The sequence below is a fragment of the Pogona vitticeps genome, chromosome 2 (assembly GCF_051106095.1).
Source record: "Pogona vitticeps strain Pit_001003342236 chromosome 2, PviZW2.1, whole genome shotgun sequence".
Classification (NCBI taxonomy): Eukaryota; Metazoa; Chordata; class Lepidosauria; order Squamata; family Agamidae; genus Pogona; species Pogona vitticeps.
In genome coordinates, this window is record NC_135784.1 from 24,050,770 (window position 1) to 24,073,584 (window position 22,815).

General features: G+C 46.1%; 2 protein-coding genes and 1 long non-coding RNA gene across 4 annotated transcripts; all 3 read right to left on the reverse strand.

Moving 5' to 3' along the window:
* Nucleotides 1–7,526: 7,526 nt before the first annotated feature.
* On the reverse strand, nt 7,527–10,118 carry LOC144587511 (uncharacterized). The gene has a single exon (XM_078388403.1). It carries the CDS (start codon nt 10,116–10,118, stop codon nt 9,114–9,116), a length of 1,005 nt encoding a protein of 334 aa, XP_078244529.1. The 3' UTR covers nt 7,527–9,113.
* A 57-nt stretch (nt 10,119–10,175) lies between these two features.
* LOC144587518 (uncharacterized) lies at nt 10,176–10,476 on the reverse strand. The gene has a single exon (XR_013542665.1). It is a non-coding gene; the product is annotated as an uncharacterized LOC144587518 (long non-coding RNA).
* A 1,090-nt stretch (nt 10,477–11,566) lies between these two features.
* On the reverse strand, nt 11,567–17,782 carry LOC140704037 (uncharacterized). 2 transcript variants are annotated; one of them, XM_078388364.1, is made up of 4 exons: nt 17,500–17,782; nt 16,052–16,172; nt 15,639–15,729; nt 11,567–15,068 (listed from the first exon to the last, which is right to left on the reverse strand). In XM_078388364.1, exon 4 carries the CDS (start codon nt 15,027–15,029, stop codon nt 13,176–13,178), a length of 1,854 nt encoding a protein of 617 aa, XP_078244490.1. In that variant the 5' UTR covers nt 15,030–15,068; nt 15,639–15,729; nt 16,052–16,172; nt 17,500–17,782; the 3' UTR covers nt 11,567–13,175. The 2 variants fall into 2 exon arrangements, with proteins under 2 accessions (XP_078244490.1, XP_078244491.1); XM_078388365.1 differs by lacking the exon at nt 16,052–16,172.
* Between the last annotated feature and the right edge of the window lie 5,033 nt (nt 17,783–22,815).

Sequence of the window (22,815 nt, forward strand, 5' to 3'; positions counted from 1 at the left end):
CAAAGAGAACAAACTGCAGCTCAAATGGGCAGGACCATACAGGGTCATTTCCAAGATGTCGGATCTGAACTACCTTATAGAACAGGAGGAACACCAAGCACGGAGGGTGGTACATGTGAATGCCCTGAAACCCTACTACAGAGGGGTGGGTAGCCCAGAAATAAAATACTTGGGTCACATAGTAGGGGGAGGAGTGATCAAACCCCTAGAGGCCAAGATAGAAGCCGTTCGTGATTGGCCCAGACCCAACACCAAGAAAAAAGTCAAATCATTTCTTGGGTTGGTGGGCTACTACAGAAAGTTCGTCCCGAGGTTTAGCGAGATGGCGACTCCGCTGACCGATCTGACGCGGAAGAAGACTGATGACCGCATCCCGTGGACCAGCAACTGTGAGGAGGCGTTCCGGAGGTTGAAGGAGGCGCTCATCAATTATCCAGTGCTGCGTGCTCCCGACTTCGACCGGGAGTTCATCATCTACACCGATGCGTCTAACAGCGGGGTAGGAGCAGTTCTTTGCCAGGAGGATGAAAATGGTGACCAGCATCCAGTGTCCTACCTGAGTAGGAAACTCCAGAAAGGTGAGAGACATTTGGCAACCGTGGAAAAGGAGTGCCTGGCCATAGTATACGCGATTCAGAAGGCCAAACCTTACATCTGGGGAAGACATTTTGTTCTGTGCACTGACCACTCACCACTGCAGTGGTTAAAGACAATGAAAACCCATAATAGTAAACTTATGAGGTGGGCTTTAAACCTGCAAGATTTTGACTTTGAAGTGAAGGTGGTCAGAGGGTCAATGAACTGTGTTGCTGACGCCTTGTCAAGAAGACCCGACGAGTGAAGACGGCGAAGAAACCATGGACTATGTATATTTTGGTGACCAAAAGTTAAATGTACCTGTTTATTGAACAGGCTTGGTTTGTATTAATAAAGGTAACTTAATGTATTGTAAATATTAATGTTTAAATGCATAAATGATATGTTTGCCCTAGAGTGAGTAAGTATGGGTTATGGGATTGTATGATACTGTATAACTGTTTTGTGTTTTGATCCTGGTTGTTTTTTTGGAGAAAAGCACTTTAGCTTTTCCCCTGCAAAACAACTTATAAAGAGGGGAGGTGTCACATACAGCACTGATGGTACCTGTCTGTCATGGGTTTGGAGGGAAAGTTCCATCCTATGGGGAGTGGAAGGCGGGACATCAGGGGGGAGGAGCTGTACTGTATATATATTTGGAGCTGATGTGGAGAAGAAGAGTTGGAGTCTGTGTGTCAGACTGAGTACAACTGTTTGTCAGTTAGTACATACCTGATAGGTTCAGGTTTCTATCTAGGTAGCCAGAACTGATAGGTTCAGGGTCTGTGCGTTACCTTAAAGTGTTCCGGGGGAACCAATCTGTTGTATGTATATGATTGGGACTATGCCACGTTACAGTATTCTATTTACCTGATCCTTTTATTTACCCTGTTTGTTATTTCAATAAGCCTTGTTCTTTTGTTTATTAAAATCCATTCCTGGTCTGTGTGACTCCTTATAGGGAATGGTTGGTGGCAGCATAATTATAGGGTGGTATACTCCAGTAGGTCTGGGGTTGTCACATGGACCATCGTGTGGCCGCTGTAGCGGGCCACTCTCAAGCCTATACTAATCCAGGCCTATGAGAGTGCTCACTACCTCTCACCAAAAACTGCTGCCACCAACCTATCCTTCAAATTAAAAGGACAAGCGTTTCTTTCAAAACAAATAAAGTGTTTATTGATTACACAAAATAAAAGGAGTAAATCACTGTTATAAAATTGTTGACAATCACTGTTGTTCAGACACTAGCTCACACAGACTTTTCCCTCACTGACAGGCACTTTCTCACTCTATCCAACTCTTTAATCACTCATCTTTCAAAACTGTGATTTCTCAAACTCCTCACACACACCTTATATAACCCAGCTCCTCCCACTTCTGTACCACCCTCCGTCCTCTCATTGGCTGAGTTTCCCCTGCCCAGCTGTGATGGACAGGTGAGAGCAGAGCTGAACGCCACAGCCGCTATGGTGCGCCGGACAAATTGCTGCCCGCATGGTTGCCAATTTGAAAAGAAATATAGGAGCTAATGGTTGTTGTGGGTTTTTCGGGCTCTTTGGCCGTGTTCTGAAGGTTGTTCTTCCTAACGTTTCACCAGTCTCTGTGGCTGGCATCTTCAGGGGACAGCAACCTGTGCTCTGGCTTTGGGAGTGTAGTATTTATGGTTGTAAGATAGGCCTTTGTCTTTTTCTTGTTGTGCTAAGGAGAAGAGATTATCTGTTCCTGTGGTTGATGGGTGTCATTAGATGGTCTTTTGTGTGTCGTGATCCCCTGTCCTTGTAGCTGGGTAGAGTTCGTTGACCTTTTGCACACTGTATTTTTGAGAGCTGGGAGCCATGTTTTGTTGAGCTGCACACTTTCCTCTTTTCTGTTGAAGTTTTGCTGGTGCTTGTGGATTTCAATGGCTTCCCTGTGCAGTCTGATGTAATGATTGCTGGTGATGTCCAGTATTTCAGTATTTTGGAATAGAATTTCATGTCCAGTTTGTTTCAGGGCATATTCAGCTACTGCAGATTTTTCTGGTTGTTTTAGTCTGCAGTGTCTCTCATGTTCTTTGATTCTGGTGTGGATGCTTCGTTTTGTGGTTCCAATATATAACTGGCCACAACTGCAAGGTATCCAGTATACTCCTGCGGTGGTGAGGGGGTCTCTTCTGTCCTTTGCTGACCGTAACATTTGTTGTATTTTTGTGGTGGGCTTGAATACTGTTTGTAGGTTTTGGTTTTTTCATAAAGTTCCCCATGCGGTCAATTTACACTGCCTGCCGGTTGCTGCTCGAGCCCAATTCAAAGTGCTTACTTTGACATATAAAGCCCTAAACGGCTTAGGACCTGGTTATCTAAAGGACCGCCTTCTTCCATATGAGCCTGCCCGTCCTCTAAGATCAGGCCAGGAGGCCCTTCTGAAGGTGCCATCCCTGAAAGAGGTGAGGGGGATGGCATGTCAAAATAGGGCCTTCTCAGCTGTTGCCCCCCAACTTTAGAATGCCCTCCCTACAGATATCTGCCTGGCTCCAACACTTTTGGCTTTTCGGCGCCAGGCAAAGACTTTTCTGTTTAGCCAGCATTTCAATTAAACAGTATTCTCTAGCTGGCCACATGAGCAGCAGAACTTATTAATATTAACGTTTTAAGAACTGTTTTTATTGTCTTTTTAATGTTTTTAATGTTTTTAAGTTTTAACACTGTTGTACACCGCCCAGAAGCCACTGGTAATGGTGTGGCTAAAAATACTGTAAACAAACAAACAAACAAACAAACAAACAAACAAACCTGTTAGTGAAGGGGATTCCGGAGACCCTGCAGAGGAGCCCTGCTGCACCCTGAAGCTTGCATCACTGCACAGGCTCACCTCTTTCCTTTCAGGGGCCGAAACAACTCTGTCGTGTTGAAAATTCCATCTTAAAATTGCACTGAATACATGATAAGGGGTGGCAGAGATGGCTGATGTTGTATCTTCATTTTGCATGGCCTCAGAAGGCATGAATAGTGTGAAGAAAGAAGCCACTGATGCAGGTGGAGAGGTTTCCATCTGTGTTTCTCTTCCGGGAAGGAGGTGGCTTTCTCTGGGAAAAAGCACGCGATCCTGTGTGGGTGCTTTCTGAAGAGAGGCTGTCGCCAACCAAGAGCCACTTACACAGCAAATGGCGGTGGTCTGTGTGTGTGTGTGTGTGTGTACGCGTGTGTGTTTGTGTAAAACTAAGTTTGTCAGAACAAAACCTATTCTTTTGGTATGACTAGCATGGTTCATGATGAGATCAGTTTCCATGGACTTCTTTCTTCATCAAACCTACCATGAAGCTCAAGCCTTCAGTTTCCCAGACTCCCCCCCTCCGCAAAAAAAAGATGGTTCCTTATTTCAAGCGTTCCTATAATAGTTATAAAGTTGTTGTTTTGGGGATAACTTACAAAACTTGCTCAGAGTGGCCTGGTAACATATTCTGCCAGGCTTTGTATTTTTTGACTTATTTCCACTGTGCCACGAGAGCGAAGCCGGTATTTGGGTAATCCTCATTAACGACGGGCAATGCACTGAATTAAGCGTTGCGAAGATGAAGGGCCACCTGGCCACCCACAACCAAGAAGCAGAAATGCCTCTGAAATGTCACAGTCCAAGCTCTGAGAAAATAAGAACTGAACTTGTGGCACGAATAAAAGCCAACAGCGATAGATTTCACCTCCTGCTGCAAAGGCAGGGCAACATTGGCCAGGCAGAGAGTCAGATTTTCACTGCATCTGGAAATAGCCAAAATTAATTTAAAAAGAAAACAAGCTGACAGCAACTAGACGTCGCCTTCTGCTTCTGATTTCTTTTTAAGGCGGGGAAGGGGTCAAAACACCCTTCAATATTGCGTTGGTTTAGGAGTACAGGTTGAGAGATTGCTGTTTTTGCAGTGGCTCCAGAAGTGAAGGTGGTTCATAAAAGGGGCCGCTATGGTGTTGAGACCCTCGTCTGCCACATTTACGGTTTCTACCCCAAGGTGATTAACACCACGTGGAAGAAGAATGGGGAGGCCTTGGAAGCCGATTCCCTCCATGGGAACGTGATTCCTAACTTGGACAGGAACTTCCACACCTAGCTCCGAACTGAGATTGACCCGGAGGAGCACGACCGGTATCTTTGCACCATGGAGCATGGCAGCCTGCTCAGGGATCCTAAACCAGCTGTGGAGAAGCCTGGTAAGAACCTGGAAGGGAGGAGGAAGAAGGGCAGTATCTGGGGGTGGGTGGGTGAGTGAGCGGAGGTGTCTGTTATACAACTGGTTACGGAACCGCTTGAGCCATCCACCATGCAACACATACACACACCTTCCTAAGCAGAGAAAATGATTGCCTGTCTGAAGTAAGTGGAAGAGGATCCTGGGCTAAGACATTCAGGATGGCTCCGTGGATGGGAATACAGGAAAGGCCCTGAAGGTGGATCAGAACGAACCTAGTCTTTCTGGCTCTAGCACTTGGTCCAGCCAGTGATCAGCCCCCAGCCCCAGTGAGAAACTCATCAAAAAGGAGAGCATGCATGTGGCTGTAATCTCAGGCCAAAATCATGTTCCTTAGTGTTGTGAGGTGCACTCGAGGAGGCCCTTGGGAAATTCAGTGAGTGAGCTTCTCCCAAATTTCCTCTGAGAGGCCTACTCTAAATGCAACTTATTGTAGCAGGGCAACGCACCGAGAGAAGCTGCCTTTCAATCAATGGAGTTTATGAAGGAGTTGTTTCCCTAAATCCTCATCAATTCAGTGATACTCTAGTGGGATTTACTACACTAAGCAACTGGGTGGTAGCCTCTGGATCATGTTTCACAACAAGTGATATTGGATAGTTTACAACCTAATCATCAACAGCCATCCTGACTGGTGATGGTGGATGCCACAAAAGCACTTTCATTCCAACTGTATAAGTGTTCACTCCATCTTGTGGATAAGTTGTGTCTGTTCTTCCCACCCCATCTGAATGGAAGCGGGTCTCAAACTGTGTGGCCTTTCTGCACAGCTGAAGGGCACCGCCAGCACCATCCTAGTTTGATTCCCTGCCTGGACACCTCATCTTTGAAGACACGGACAGTCGCCTACCCACCTGAGATCAAGAGGTGTTGGATTGATATTCCCTTGGAATATTTCATTCTCTTCTCCAGCTTCATCCTCAGGGGTCACTTGATGGGTGATAGTTGGTGTGATCCTCGGGCTCGTCCTCCTGGCAGTGCCTTTGATCATTATTATCATCACGGCCATAGGTAAGTCTGGTGTGAGGCATGGTGGCAGGTTGCATGAATGATAGGTTACATTCCTTAGTCAGGCAGGAATGAGAAGTACTTCTATCATCAACTTTCTGCTGGTTTTCTCTTTCTTCCCCTCTGTCATCTAATGGCATTTTCAAGCTCGAAGGTAAGGTCATCTAGATCAGTGGTTCTTAACCTTTTTGAAAGAAACACCCTCTTGAACCATTGAGGAAGTTATCATCGCCCCCCTCCCTGAGGTGATGATATCTTACCTACCTACCTACCTACCTACCTACCTACCTACCTACCTACCTACCTACCTACCTACCTACCTACCTACCTACCTACCTACCTACCTACCTACCTACCTACCTACCTACCTACCTACCCACCCACCCACCCACCCACCCACCCACCCACCCACCTACCTACCTACCTACCTACCTACCTACCTACCTACCTACCTACCTACCTACCTACCTACCTACCTAGTCTCCCTCCCCACCCGGGTGTGAGGCAGCACTTCACGGGGCGAGGATGAGGACCCAAGAGACCCTTTCCTTCCACCCGATCCACACTCAGTGCTGCCCTGAAGGAAAAAGGCGAGACGTGGCAGGTAGAAAGAGCTGGATCATCTGGCGGCAGCAGCAGCACCGGATCTACTGCCAGCACTGCGGCTGCAGTCGTCTTCACAGGTTTGGCTCACTCCAGCGCCCCCCTACCGCCCCCCTTCTGTTCTTTCGCCCCCACACCACCCCTTTTCGTTCTACTGCCCCCCTGAAAAATGAAATCGCCCCCTGGGGGGCATTATTGCCCACGTTAAGAACCACTGATCTAGATCACCAGCTGAACATGAGTCAACAGTGTGATGTGGCTACAAAAAGGCCAATGCTATTTTAGGCTGCATTAACGGAAGTATAGTCACCAAATCCTCCAGGTACTAGTCTTCCCTGATCAGGCCTCACCTAGACGACTTTGTCCACTTCTGGACACTGCACTTCAAAAAGGATGCTGATAATAATGGAATGAAGAAGGGCAACAAGGATGATTAGGGGACTGGAAACCAATCGGTATGAGGAAAGACTGAAAAAACTGGGTTTGTTTAGCCTTGAGAAAAGAAGACTGAGGGGAGATCTGATAGCACTTTTCAAACACTTGAAAGGCTTTCATTCAGAGGAGGAGCAGGACCTGTTCTCAATCAACCCAAAGTGCAGGACACACAACCGTGTTACAGGAAGCCAGATTTTGGTTGACTATCAGGAAAAACCTCCTAACTGTTAGAGCAGTAAGACAGCGGAAGCAATGACCTCGAGAAGTCGTGAGCACTCCCAACCCTGGAGGCAGTCAAGAGAAACTTAGACAGCTACCTGGCAGATATCCTTTGAGTTGTGTTCCTGCATTTAGCAGGGGGTTGGACTTGATGAGCGGCAAAGGGACCGCCAGGCTGCTCTTCCACAGAGCCTGAAGGAGTCACACGGGTACCCTCAGGGTGGGGATGAGGTGAAACCTCCTTCCCCCCACAAGCTATTCAATGATTCATCTGTATACCCGCACCCTGTTATCTCTGGGCGGTGTCATGATTGACTATGAGACAAGGGAACACATCCCAACAACGGCTGGCATCAGCTGGAGGAGACCCATGGAAGATCCCAAGCCATTTCTCCCTTTAACAGATCACCCACCTCTGAGTTCTCATTGGGTCCTTGCAAGGTTTCATCCACCTGTCAAGGAAGCCTTTGCCACATTTCACGGAGGTTTAGGGCTTTCCTTTGGGTGGCCCCCTTGTTTGCAAAACATGCCCCTTACATATACCTTACGTTGGAGAGTGCTGGGCCGAGAATCTAGAGGAACTGGTCTGTCTTCCATTTTGAGCTCCTTCAACATTCTCACAGTGTGGCGATGGAACGAGGCAGCCCGCACCAGCTTTTGGGAAGAGAAGTGTGCTGGAGAAACATGGACTTTGCCTGTCCTTTTCTTGGAATCTCTCAAATCTTGCTCCCATGGCAAGCACGTGATACGGAGGAAATTTATTTCCCTGAGTTTTTCAACATTTCATATATGCTCCACTGTCACTCAAACCCGTTCCACATACCACAGACATAGAAAATTACTGTGTGGGGTTTTTTTAAGTGTATCCCTAAGTTTCTGCTGAAGCTGAAGCTGTTTCCCCCTTCTGTGCATTTCAAAGCTTTCCCCTTTGTATGAGATCTTTGAATAGAAAGATGACTGCTTTTATTGAAGGTTCTCCTACATTCTGTCCATTTCAATGGTCAGAACTTCATTAGGATACCTGACTCCACAGGAATCGTATAGAAATTTGGAGGCCTCCAAGGGAAGGAGATTCTACGATCGATCAATGTTGATATGACAGCAGAAAAAGTGTGATTCCCACAATGAAACCAGACTGTTGGGGTTTGCTATTCTCAGACATCTGGAGATGTGCACTTTCTCCCATGGGTTGCAATAAAGATAAATGACACACCAGTTCCAAAACTTCAACATTTATTTCGGGAAGGTCCAAACGTTAATGTCAACTGTGACATTCAATATTTACTTTTTGCACAATGTGCAACAAAGGGGTTCACAATCTGCTTTAGAAAGGGGTGAGAAACAAAGGATTCAAAAATTTCTTCAACACTCAAGTACTACTATTATTGTAAAGCCTTCTAAAAGAAATGACACTTTTTCTCTCTTCACTACTTGCTCATCTTTCATCAGGTAGTCTTAGAACATCCACCTTTTTTCCTTCTATACTGTAAAAGCTTCCATTGCACAATATATTGTTATTCTCATTTGTTTAACAAAACGTTCAGCATCTACTTGTTTATTAATCTTATATGTTAAAGACATCACAAATGGCATTTCAAAATGCACTCCATTTTTTTCTGTTTTCTCTCCGTTTCACATTACATCACTATTTCCTTGTCTAGTCTTTCCAGTGGAAACCAGCACGAAATTATCAGAAGCTTTTATATCAAAACAAGTGGCTGCAATGTAAACTATATCCCCAGCTGAAATGGTTCTAAAAGCTTTCACTTTCAATTGACCTCCAAAGGACTTTTTAAAAAGCAGTTTTCATTTTTAGGTTTTTAAAAAATAAGCATCCCATAAAGTTAAATTTTTTAAATAATTGATACAACAAAGGTTTTCTCTCCGACTGAAGCTCAATCTGCATTCCGTGCATAATTATAGTTTCTCCCCCATCTGAGTTCCTTGATGAAAATTAAGGCAATTGGTCTAATAGAAGCTTTCAAGATTTAATGCACTGATATAATTTACTTGAGATGAACAGAGATAACTGCTCCTACTGAAGCAGAGATTTCTATGGTTTCTGTCCAGTGTGAAAACTTTGATGGGTCCTAAAGTTAGCACTATCAATAACGCTTTTTCCACATTCCACACATTTATACCATTTATCCTCAGTATGGGATATATGATGTTTATTAAGGGTACTACTCTGAGTAAAGGTCTTTCCACATTCCATACATTTATACGGTCTCTCCCCAGTGTGAATTCTTTGATGTAACCTAAGGCTACTACTACTACTACTGAAGCTCTTATCACATTCCATGCATTTATGTGGTTTCTCTCCAGTGTGAGTTCTTTCATGTGACCTAGGGTCCCCATTCTGACTGAAGCTCTTACCACATTCCATGCATTTATATGGTTTTTCCCCAGTGTGAGTTCTCTGATATAACCTAAGGTTACTACTCCCACTAAAGCTCTTTCCACATTCCACACATTTATATGGTTTCTCCCCAGTGTGAGTTCTCTGATGTAACCTAAGTTTACTACTCCTACTAAAGCTCTTTCCACATTCCACACATTTACATGGTTTCTCCCCACTGTGAGTTCTTTGATGCAAACTAAGGTCACCATTCTGACTAAAGCTCTTACTACATTCCATGCATTTATACGGTCTCTCCATAGTGTGAGTTCTTTGATGTAACCTAAGGTGACCACTCTGACTAAAGCTCTTACCACATTCCATGCATTTATACGGTCTCTCAATAGTGTGAGTTCTTTGATGTAACCTAAGGTGACCACTCTGACTAAAGCTCTTACCACATTCCATGCATTTATGTGGTATCTCTCCACTGTGAGTTCTTTCATGTGCCCTAAGTTCCCCATTCTGACTGAAGCTCTTACCACATTCGATGCATTTATATGGTTTTTCCCCAGTGTGAGTTCTCTGATGTAACCTAAGGTGACTACTTGCACTAAAGCTCTTTCCACATTCCATGCATTTATGAGGCTTCTCCCCACTGTGAGTTCTTTGATGTAACCTAAGGTTACCACTCTGACTAAAGCTCTTACCACATTCCATGCATTTATACGGTCTCTCCCCAGTGTGAATTCTCTGATGTAACCTAAGGTTACCACTCTAGCTAAAGCTCTTACCACATTCCATGCATTTATACGGTTTCTCCCCAGTGTGAATTCTCTGATGTAACCTAAGGTTACTACTCGCACTAAAGCTCTTTCCACATTCCACGCATTTATATGGTTTCTCGCCAGTGTGAGTTCTCTGATGCAACCTAAGGTTACTACTCCCACTAAAGCCCTTTCCACATTCCACGCATTTAAAGCATTTCTCCCCAGTGTGAGTTCTTTTGTGTATATGGAGGCCCTTGTTGTCATTGAAGCTCTTTTCACATTCCATACATGGATACCCTTTATCTTCCACATGTGTTACGTGGTTTCTCCCCTGCGATACAATGTTTCCCCCATTTGAATGCATTGAAGCCTGTTTAATGCATTTCAATGGTTTTGCAATGTCCATTTTGGCTAATTTAAAAGTGTCTTAAAATGTTCAAAAACTGTTTTAAATGCTTGGAATCGTTAGTGCACCTTGTAAAACCTTTGCAAATTTAATTTGGCTTTGTTCTGACTCTTCGTTAATTTTTAGTGAATTTTTTTCTCCCCCATTGGAATGCATTGAACTGTCAGTTTGACAGCTTTCAAAGCTAGAGTTCAATGCATTCCAATGGGGGGGAAGATTCACCAAAAATTAACGAAGAGTCAGAAACTCTTTTAAATGCTTGGATTCGTTAGTGCACTTTGTAAAACCTTTGCAAACTTAATTTGGCTTTGTTCTGACTCTTCGTTAATTTTTAGTGAATTTTTTTCTCCCCCATTGGAATGCATTGAACTGTCAGTTTGACAGCTTTCAAAGCTAGAGTTCAATGCATTCCAATGGGGGGAAAAATTCACCAAAAATTAATGAAGAGTCAGAACAAAGCCAAATTAAGTTTGCAAAGGTTTTACAAGGTGCACTAACGATTCCAAGCATTTAAAACAGTTTTTGAACATTTTAAGACACTTTTAAATTAGCAAAAATGGACATCATTAAGCGAAACAGGGGAACCAAAATGCAATCGCTATGCGAAGCATGGTCCCGAAATCGCTAAGCGAAAATCGCCCATAGAGAACATCGTTAAACGATGCGGAAAATTCCTTTAAAAAACCCATCGCTAAGCGAATACATTGTTAAACGAAGCAATCGCTAAGCGAGGCACCACTGTATGATCCACTGTCACTCAAACCCGACACTCATACACCACAGACATATAAAATTACTCCTGTGTGAATTTTTTAATGTACAGTGGTGCCTCGCGATACGATTGCCTCGTATAACGATGAAACTGCTTAACGCTGATAATGGCCACTGAGTAACTAAAATGGCTCCCCACTGTTTCCTGCAACAGATTCCTCGCAAGACAGGCAGCGAAAATGGCTGCCGTATGGAGGATCTTTGCTGGATGGTGAGTTTTGCCCCCATTGAAATGCATTGAAGGGGTTTCAATGTGTTTCAATGGGGTTTTTCTTTTCGCTTTACGGTGTTTTCGCTTAAAGGCGATTTTCCTGGCATGGATTATCGTAATAAAGCGAGGCACCACGGTATCCTTAAGTTTCTGCTGAAACTGAAGCTGTTCCCCCATTCTGTGCATTTCAAAGCTTTCCCCTTTGTATGATATCCAGTGGTCAGAACTTCATTAGGCTACCTGACTCCACAGGAATCCTACAGAAATTTGGAGACCTCCAAGGGAAGGAGATTCTACAATCAATCAATGTTGATGTGATTGCAGAAAAAGTGTGATTCCCACAATGATACCAGACTGTGGGGGTTTGCTATTCTCAGACATATGGAGATGTGCAGTTTCTCCTGTGGGCTCCAATAAAGATAAATGACACACTGGTTCCAAAATTTCAACATTTATTTCAGGAAGGTCCAAACAATTGTTAGTGTCAACTGTCTCCTTTAGAAAGGGGTTAGAAACAAAGGTTTCAAAAGCTTCACATGTTTGGTTTGGGTAACATTCCCTTATCTCCAATCCTGATATCTCAGGCTTGGGTTTCCCAGGCTCTGAGAAGCTCAGATGTTGAGGATCAGAGGGTTTGGTCACCTCCGACCCAGTGCATTCCAGGGACTGAAGAAACCAGGTTTACAAAATTCAAAGTCTGAACAAAGTCACCCCTCCCTTGAACAGTCTCTGCCCTTAGAATAGCATACAAATGCCTAGTGGTTCATAAAAAACAGATAATACAAATTCATTGGTGCCCTATTCAACACTCAATTACTATTATTATTTTTGATGGTAAAGCTTTCTAAAAGAAATGACACTTTTTCTCTCTTCACTACTTGCTCATCTTTCATTAGGTAGTCTTAGAACATCCACCTTTTTTCCCTTCTATACTATTCTGTAAAAGCTTCCATTGTACAATACATTGTTATTCTCATTTGTTTAACAAAAGCTTCATCATCTACTTGTTAATCAATGTTAATGTTATATGTTAAAGACATCACAAACGGCATTTCAAAATGCACTCCATTTTTTTCTCTTTTCTTTCTGTTTCACATTACGTCACTATCTCCTTGTCTATTCTTTCCAGTGGAAACCAGCACAAAATTATTGATCTACTTATACCTTCTTAACTTATCAGAAGCTTTTTTTTTTATCAAAACAAGGGGCTGCAACGTTAACTATATCCCCAGCTGAAATGTTTCTAAAAGCTTTCACTTTCAATAGACCTCCAAAGGACTTTTTAAAAAGCAGTTTTCATTTTTAGGTTTTTTAAAAAATCAGCAACCCATAAAGTTACATTTTTTGAATAATTCATACAACTAAGGTTTTCTCTCCAACTGAAGCTCAATCCGCATAACGTGCATAACTATAGTTTCTCCCCCATCTGAGTTCCTTGATGAGAATTAAGGCAATTGGTCTAAAAGAAGCTTTCAAAATTTAGTGCATTGATATGATTTACATGAGATGAACAAAGATAACTGCTCCTCCTTATGTTGTAAGCCGCCTAGAGTGTTCGCAATGAACACATGGTCAGGGTATAAATGGAATAAATAAATAAAATACTGAAGCACAGATTTCTAACATTTCTGCCCAGTGTGAATTCTTTGATGGGTCCTAAAGTTAGCACTATCAATAAAGCTTTTTCCACATTCCATGCATTTATACTGTTTCTCCCCACTGTGAATTCTTTGATGTAAGCTACAGTGACCTTTCTGACTGAAGCTCTTCCCACATTCCATGCATTTATACGGTCTCTCCCCACTGTGAGTTCTTTGATGTGACCTAAGGTTACCACTCTGACTAAAGCTCTTACCACATTCCATGCATTTATACGGTCTCTCGCCAGTGTGAGTTCTTTCATGTGTCCTAAGTGCATCACTCTTAATAAAGCTCTTTCCACATTCCATGCATTTATGAGGTTTCTCCCCAGTGTGAGTTCTTTGATGTGACTTAAGTACATCATTATAATTAAAGCTCTTTCCACATTCCATGCATTTATATGGTCTTTCCCCAGTGTGTGTTCTCTGATGTGACCTAAGCTGACCACTCTGTCTGAAGCTCTTTCCACATTCCATGCATTTATGTGGTTTCTCCCCAGTGTGAGTTCTTTCATGTGACCTAAGGTCACCATTCTGACTGAAGCTCTTACCACATTTGATGCATTTATATGGTTTCTCCCCAGTGTGAGTTCTTTGATGTAACCTAAGTTTACTACTCCCACTAAAGCTCTTACCACATTCCATGCATTTATGCGATTTCTCCCCTGTGTGAGTTCTCTGATGTAATCTAAGGTGATCATTCCGACTGAAGCTCTTACCGCATTCCATGCATTTATGTGGTTTCTCCCCAGTGTGAATTCTCTGATGTAACCTAAGTTTACTACTCCCACTAAAGCTCTTACCACATTCCATGCATTTATGTGGTTTTTCCCCAGTGTGAGTTCTTTCATGTGACCTAAGGCCACAATTCTGACTGAAGCTCTTACCACATTCCATGCATTTATGTGGTTTCTCCCCAGTGTGAATTCTCTGATGTAACTTAAGGTTACTACTCCCACTAAAGCTCTTACCACATTCCATGCATTTATATGGTTTCTCTCCAGTGTGAATTCTTTGATGTATACGGAGGCTGTTCTTGTGACTAAAGCTCTTTCCACATTCCATGCATTTATATGGTCTCTCCCCAGTGTGATTTCTTTGATGTAACCTAAAGTCACCAATCTGACTGAAGCTCTTACCACATTCCATGCATTTATGAGGCTTCTCCCCACTGTGAGTTCTTTGATGTAACCTAAGGTTACCACTCCGACTAAAGCTCTTACCACATTCCATGCATTTATACGGTCTCTCCCCAGTGTGAATTCTCTGATGTAACCTAAGGTTACTACTCCCAATAAAGCTCTTACCACATTCCATGCATTTATGAGGTTTCTCCCCAGTATGATTTCTTTGATGTAACCTAAGGTTACCACTCTGACTAAGGCTCTTACCACATTCCATGCATTTATGAGACTTCTCCCCACTGTGAGTTCTTTGATGTAACCTAAGTTTACCACTCTGACTAAAGCTCTTACCACATTCCATGCATTTATACGGTCTCTCCCCAGTGTGAGTTCTTTCATGTGACCTAAGGTCACCATTCTGACTGAAGCTCTTACCACATTCAATGCATTTAAACCGTTTCTCCCCAGTGTGAGTTCTTTTGTGTATATGGAGGCACTTGTTGTCACTGAAGCCTTTTCCACATTCCATACATGGATACCCTTTCTCTTCTGCATGTGTTACATGGTTTCTCCCCTGTATCCGTTCTTTCATGTGAAGTCCATGCCTGCGCACTCCCATTTTTAATTCTCTGTTTTCTTGCTTAATTATGAGTTCCTGCCCAGGATGCCCCAGATATTGCTGGGTAATTCTTCTTCTCCTGTTCATCATCTTGCAGATTAGAAAAAGAGAAACAACCACTTCCAAAATCTGCAGGGAAAAGGAAAGATGTGTTGAGGCTCTTAATACCAAGAAGAGGGGGAAGGATAGTGTTAGAAAGGAACAGTAAAAGTAGATGAATGTGATGCAGCTAGATGATTGGTCTCGAGAACGGATAGAGAGTAGAAGGTGGGAACACAACTGATGTCACCTGTTCAATCCGTTCTCATCAGAGTCCGAAGTAAAAGTTGGTGGTGTAAAGCAAAATTCCCAATCTGGCTTGTCTGTTTAGGGGGAACAAGAAGGGAGGCTTGAAGGGGAACTGCCACACCTCAAATCAGGATGACCAAGGTTTGCCACTGATACAACAGAATCTGCCCTTGGTGAGTATCAGGTTGGGGTGAGCAGGACTGAGATTTAAAAAAAAACCACACACACACCTAAATAAAGTGCAAAGAAAACCAAACACCGTCACTCTGCACATCTTCAGACAGGCAGTGTGCTGTAGTGGATGGAGTACCAGACTGGAAACCAGGAGATCTGGATTCAAATACCTGCTTGGCCAGGGAAACTGAGAGGAGAGAGTGTGTGGGGCAAGCCACCTCTTGAAATCTCACTTACCTTACAAATGCTGAAGGGATGTGGGATTTGGTTCTTCTTCTTTTTATGTGACAAAAACAGCAAAGAGAACTTATCTCAGTCTCACCCCTTCCTAGGAGAAAAGAAAAAGATCAGATGGTTCTTGTGTTTTTTTCGGGTTCTTTGGCCATGTTCTGAAGGTTGTTCTTCCTAATGTTTTGCCAGTCTCTCTGGCCGGCATCTTCAAAAGACAGGAATCAGAACTCTGTCTGTGCTCTGGTGCAGTTTATTTGGGTAGTTGAGTACTTATAGCTGTGGGATCAGCTTTTGTCCTTTTCAGGAGATGGGTGATTGTGGTGAGAAGCGTGTTCTTTGTTGTGGGTGTATTGTTGTGGTAAGAGAAAAAGATAAGCCTGGAGGCTTTACAGATAAAACAAATCAGAAACATTTCCCACCTTCGGTCTTCCAACTCCAAAACTTGCTTAGGCTTTGCACTTCCCTTTGAGCTCACTGCAAACCTCACAGGGGTTTGGCAAGGGGGCAACTGAGGGTGGGTCTTCAGGTTAGCTGCCCCTGCTGGAAAGCAAAGCATTTCACAATCACTTGGTCTGGAACAGACTCTTCAGAGCCATTCACTTTGCAAAAGACCTGCTGGGAGAAGGAACGCCCCAGATGTAGAGGCTAAGCTGCCTTCCTGTCCTTCTTTCCTCCTGACCTTCATGTGGAAGGACTGGCGGTCCTTCGGCCTCTTTCCAAAGCCCCTTTGCTCCACCCCATGGATAGCCATGAATTGGAGGCAGCAGGGCAAATCCCTAGGAAGAAGGAATGAGGGGCAGATCTTGTGTACAGCCTATAGCCCTGAATTGTGCATTCAGGACCCAAAGACCACAACAGTTTTGGCAATGCGGGAAGAACAGTTTTGGCAATGTGGGAAGAACAACAGTCTCCTGTTCCTGTTGGAACAGGAGACTGTTCCAGGGGAGATCTCCCTTTCAGCCTCCGCTATGAAACATCTAAAGGAGGAAAATCCTCCACCTTCTCTTGTCCTGCCTGCCTTTCGGAAAAGGACGGTCTGTGTTCGGAAGCAAGACAACAAGGAAGTCGCCAAGAGGGTGGGGGAGGAGTCGCCCCCTCCCCGCAGTTGATCCTCAGCTCAGGATCTAGTCTTGGGAGGGATCCAGTTAGCCTTCCTCTCTGCCAGATCATCCATGAAAAGACAAACACACACAGATTGTGTACAAAAGAGCAAGAGGTCCAGAACACGTTCCCCCTTCCAGGGAAGGTGCAGGGAGGACCCCCCCCTCAGAAACCCCATTTCTCCGACCCGCCCCCCAAGTCGCCAGGGTGCCTCCTCCACCTCCCGCCTTCCCCCACCGCAGCCCCCTTTCCTCTCCAGCCCCACCTGGGACTTTTCCCTTCAAGAGAGGGAGGGGGTACCCTATGTCCTTAGAAGGAGGCACGGGGGGGGGGAGGAAGTGGAAAGGAAGTTACTTTTTCCCGTTCCTTTCTTTAAATCCACGAGTGCAGGCAGGATTCAGGGGAAGGCAGGGTCTCCCTGCAGAGAAGAAACTCCACACAGACACACCCCGATGAAGCCCTAGGGCCTTCCAGTGGCTTGGGGGGGGTCTCCCTGGCCCTGAGGGTGGGATCTGGACCCCAGAGATCCTCTCTCTCCCCTTTAAAACCCCTTCCCCTCCCCCAGAAGGAGACCTAGAGGGAAAAGAAACTGCCTTACAAGGAGGTTGAGCAGCGCAAATACACCACAACGAGGCAAAAGCGGGAGAAGCAGCCGCCCTTCCCCCGAGACTGCCTGAGAGCTGGCCATCGCTCTCTCACACAAACACACACACCGCAAACCTCACCCCCTCATCCCCACCCGCGATCTGCCCCCTCCACCGCCCACCTCCGTCCAGGCCCCGATCCGAGAGGCGCCCCAAGAGCCCCGCTTTCTCTCCACCCGCCTTCTTGGGCCGAAGGGGAAGAGCAGGCCCAGCGATTCCGGCCCTCGGATCCTGTCAAGGGGAGGAGCTCTTCCCTCGCCTTCCTAGCTCTATGTTCCTCCCCTCCCCCCTCCCGCACCAACGGTTGGGGGGAGGGGCAATGGCAGAAACAACGGAATGGGGGGGAGGGGCGCTGAAGGGAGAGCGAGGCTCCCGAGGGAACTTGGCCGAGGACGGAGCTTCTCCAGGCTGCCCAAATTCTCCAAATTCCGGGGGAATCAAAGACTCCGACAAGGACTGAGTTTCGGTCCCCAAAGTCTCCTCACAGACATGGAAAGAGGGAAAGAGACGAAAGGGGAGCAGCCGCCATCCTGCCTCTGAGGAGAGGAGCTCTCAGAGGAGGGGGTTGCGTCCCTCAGGCTGACCCAGACGGTGCCCCCTCTCCTTCCACAGCGAGACCCACAACAGCCGAGGAGGAGAAGTGACGTTCTCCTCATCAGCTTCTTCCATCATCTGCCTGCACCGCTGAGGACTCTTCACGTTGTCCTCGTTATTTTCATCTGCTCTGTTTCGCCTTTACAGCACATCTCTTTTTTTGTTAATAAATTCTGACTGCATTACAATAGCAAAACCTTGACCATCCCTTCCTTCTCGGTCCTCGTCAGCCTCTCCTTTTTGGCTCATGGAACCCCAGAATGGGGGTGGGGGTGGGTTTGGGGTGGGAGGGTGTGAGGGGGTTGGATGGGGCAGTTGAGTCCTGGCAGCCAGACTTCTTCTCCAGTGAATCGGGGGGGGGGGCTCGAACTGGTCTTGCAATGGGGGACCCGGTCTGGTCCCAAAGGGAGCAGCCATGAGGAAGGGACCATGGCCTTCTGCAGAAAGAAGGAAAAAAGCTTGCTTTGCCACGACTGTAGTGTTTCGGTATCCTTAGCCCAGGGTCTCTGGTAGGCTGGGCACCCCCACAATTGTGGATCTGCATTTACTGCACCCTATTTCATAAAAACCAGGAAACTGAGTCCAAGGAAATGTGATCTGGTCTCTGTTATCCAAAAGGGTCCTCCCTGCCACAGACGCTGGAGCAGAAGCTTCTTTCTGTCAATGGGAAGGGGGTTGGACTAGATGACCTTTGGATTCCCTGTCAGTTCTCTGGTTGGTGGTAACCCAGGAGTTCCTGGATGGCTCTTCCTAGAAACCCAGAGCAGCAGAGCTAGTTGGGAAGGCTTCTGGGACTTAAACATGTTTCTTTCTTAGTGACTAAAACACGTTTCTTCTTCAGATGTGGAGGAGCTTGCTTGAAGACATAAAAACCTAGGGTTGCCACAGTGTAGTAAAATGTATAGATGAGAGTGCCATCCAACTATACCCGGGTGAACCAAAGTGTGTGTGTGTGGGGGGGAACCCACTGCTTATGGGGAAGGACCTGTCCCTTCAACCCTTTGAGATCTTCTTGAGCGTCCCCTTAGATTCAGCCTCAGATGGGGCTGACTGTGAACGCCAGTTCCCTTTGGGATTCATCGGACCTTTCTCCTGGTATAGAATAGGGATAAAAGATAAAACACTGTCACAATATTCACATCTTCCTTGTTAAAAATGTTTTTCTTTGTGTGAACGCTTCTCCTCAGGTTTGCTAAGTTGTTATCTGCAACTGTAGAACAGTCAACAGCTTAGCAAGCTTGAGGAGAAGCGTTTCCACATTTCTTCATTTCATGCATTTCTATACTGCTGATGTAGTGCTTAGGGCTACCCGGTTCTTAGCCTAGAGTAGACCCTAGAACGGCAGAGTCAGGTCTTGTGGGGCGGTACCGATGGGGCTGCTTTGGATCCTGGGGGCGGCTGCCCTCCTGCTGGGGGCTAGCTTTGGGGAGAGGCTTCCGGGGTACACCTTCTTCCACAAGGGGAGGGGATGAGGAAGGGGGCTCTGGGTGTTTGCGGGATCTACCTGGCTTTCAAAAGGGTGGAGATCTGGTAGGCGAGGATGTTATGGGGCGTGAGTCCAATGGGTTTGGGGGTTCCTCTGTCTTTGGTACTCACCAAAGAGGCCCAGAGAAGTGAAGCGGAAAGAGCTTTGCTCATCGTCACCGTGCCTGAAACGGATTGCGTTGCAGTGTTCACCCTGCTGGTTCCTGAGGACCCTGGCTTCTCAAAGATCAGCGTTCTTGCGCTCAGTAGAGCGGAATAACATCTACCTTCTGCAGCTCACTGTGTGAGAGACGGTGGGTCTGTGCTTGGGTGGCTGCCAGCTTTTGCCAAGGGACCTGGCTAAGTCTCCCTCTGCTCTGCAGGACTGGGCCCTGTTGCTTCTGGCTGCCTGACTCCCTTCCCAACATCAGCCACCTGGCTCAAGGGGAAAGAAGACTTTTAAGTCGGAGCTGCTTCTAGGACCCTACTAGATAAGCGTTCCTGCGCTCAGGGGAGCCGAATAAAATCTGCCTTCTACAGCTCACTGTGTGAGAGACGGTGGGACTGTGGCTGGGCTCCTGCTGGCTGCCAGATTCCCTGAGGGAACTGGCTGGGGAACAAGCTGGGAAACAAGGGGGTTTGAGGGGCCTCTGGGACAACCAATAGAAACAATATATGGCAGCGGAAGATATGGCGGTGGGAGTAGAGCATGCCCGCGGAGGAGAAAGGAGGTTAGATACACCTATCCCCCTTTCTAGCTCTACTCCCAGCCAAACCGTACCAGGTGACCATATCAGCCACCCCCCCAAGCCACATGGTACTGTTGGTAAATGTCAGGTTGGCAAAAAATAAGACTGCCCTCATCCATGACTTAATTTTGGATGAGGGGGCCGACCTGGCATGCATTACTGAGACCTGGGTGGGAGAAGAAGGAGGAGTTCCTCTATCTCAGTTATGTCTCCCTGGGTACTTGGTCCAACACCAGGGTCGCCCGGAGGAACGGGGAGGTGGTGTGGCAATAGTCTATAAGGATTCCTTCCACTTTTCCAGACTCCCCGTCCCCTTGGGAAATGGTCTAGACTAGAGGGCCTGTATTGTCTGTTGGGCTCAAGAGACAGACTGGAGATTCTGTTGGTGTACTGCCCACCTTGCTGCTTATCAACAGTCTCCCTACCTGAGCTGACAGAGGTGATCTCGGATCTGGTGGTGAGGACCCCCAGACTTTTGGTACTGGGAGACCTCACCTCCATGCTGAGGCCACTTTATCAGGGGCAGCTCAAGATTTCATGGCCGCTTTGACAACCATGGGGCTATCTCAACATGTCATCGGCCCGACTCATGACCTAGTATTCTCAATGGGATGGGGGGTGGTCGTCCGGATGTGGTGGATTTATCTTTGACCCCATTGTCATAGTCGGACCATTTCCTGGTAAAGTTTAGACTCTCTGCCACTACTACCCTCTGCAGGGGGGGGGGATCAATTAAAATGATCCACCCCTGGAGACTTATGGATCCTGAAGGATTCCTGAATGCTCTAGGGGAGTTTCCAACTGATATGGTTGGCGCCCCTGTTGAAGCCCAGGTCGCCTTGAGGCACAAGATGGCCCAGGCGGTTGACACGATCGCACCTAGGCGCCCTCTCCCTGTCCGCAGAGCCTATATGGCTCCATGGTACACAGAGGAGCTTCTGGCTATGAAACGGTTGGGGAGACGGCTTGAGCGCAGATGGAGGAAATATTGCTGTGACTTTGACCAAACACAGCTTAGAGCCCATTATCAGGCCTACTCTGTGGCAATATGGCTGGTGAAATGCCAGTATTTCTCCAGTCGTATTGCTTCCTCGGCGTGTCGTCCAGCAGAGCTATTTCGAGTGGTCCGGGACCTTCTTCAACCTAATGGTTTGGTGGAGGTCCTGGACTGCTCAGTGGCTCGCTGTAATGAATTTGTTACGCACTTTGAGGGGGAAATTGCTCAGATTCGGAAAGAGTTGGACTCTACTGTTGATGCAGAGCCTATGGTTGTGTCCAGTGCTTCGGACTTATGTCATAATCTATTGGATGAGTTCCAGTTGTTACAACCTGAGGATGTGGACAGGATGCTTGGATCAGTTCGTGCCACAACTACACAACTCGACCCTTGCCTATCATGGCTAATAAAGAAATCTGCCAGGGGAGTTCGCACCTGGATCCTAGAGGTCATCAACTCTTCGTTAAGAGAGGGAGTAGTTTCTGCCCCATTAAAGGAGGCAGTGATTCACCCACTCCTAAAAAAACTAATCCGGACCCAGGTCTAGTGATCAACTATTGACCAATAGCAAACCTCCCTTTTCTGGGCAAGGTGTTGGAACATGTGGTGGCTGAGCAGCTCCAGACTCTCCTGGATAAAACGGATTATCTAGATCCATTTCAATTGGGTTTCAGGCTGGGTTATGGGATGGAAACTGCCTTGGTCGCCCTGTTTGATGACCTTTGCCAGGAGAAAGAGAGGGGCAATGCATCCCTGTTGATTCTCCTGGATCTCTCAGTGGCTTTCAACACCATCAACCATGGTGTCCTTCTGGACAGATTGGCTGGGATGGGAATGGGAGGCACTGTTTTACAGTGGTTCTACCTGGCTGATCGAGTCCAGAAGGTAGTGCTGGGGGACAGTGGCTCTGATCCATGGCGGTTTCATCATGGGATTCCTCAGGGCTCTATACTGTCTTCCATGCTATTCAATAGTAGTAGGAAGAACTCACAGTGGGGAGAAACAGTATAAATGCATGGAATGTGGAAAGAGCTTCAGTCAGAGTTGTAAGCTTAGGTTACATCAAAGAATTCACACTGGGGAGAGACCGTATAAATGTATGGAATGTGGAAAGACCTTTACTCAGAGTAGTACCCTTAATAGACATCATATATCCCTTACAGATGAGAAATGGTATAAATGCGTGGAATGTGGAAAAAGCTTTAATGATAGTGCTAACTTTAGTAGTAGTAGGAAGATGGTAGCATCCATCAAACTCAAAATTTGACAGGTGCCCTGCCCGTTTTAGGCAGGATTTCTGTGGTCAAAGGTCGACCCAGGCCCCTGCCGGTGGAAGGGCAGGACTTCCGGGGTCAAGGGTCGACCCAGGCCCCTTCCGGCGGAGAAAGGATAAATAAAGGTGGGGATGAACGGGAAGAGGAATACTGCCAACATGATCTTCTGTGTGGGCAGGTGAAATGTAGCATCTTGGGCTAAAGAAAATATGAATGGGTCATGTGATAAGCATAATCAGTAACCAAGCAGGACAGAATGCATTCATTGATAAGGAAAAAAAATCACTCTGTCCCCACCAGCTTCCCCTGTGATTGAGCTTGCCAGGGTTGTGAGCTGTTATTATTTTATATAAAAGGTTT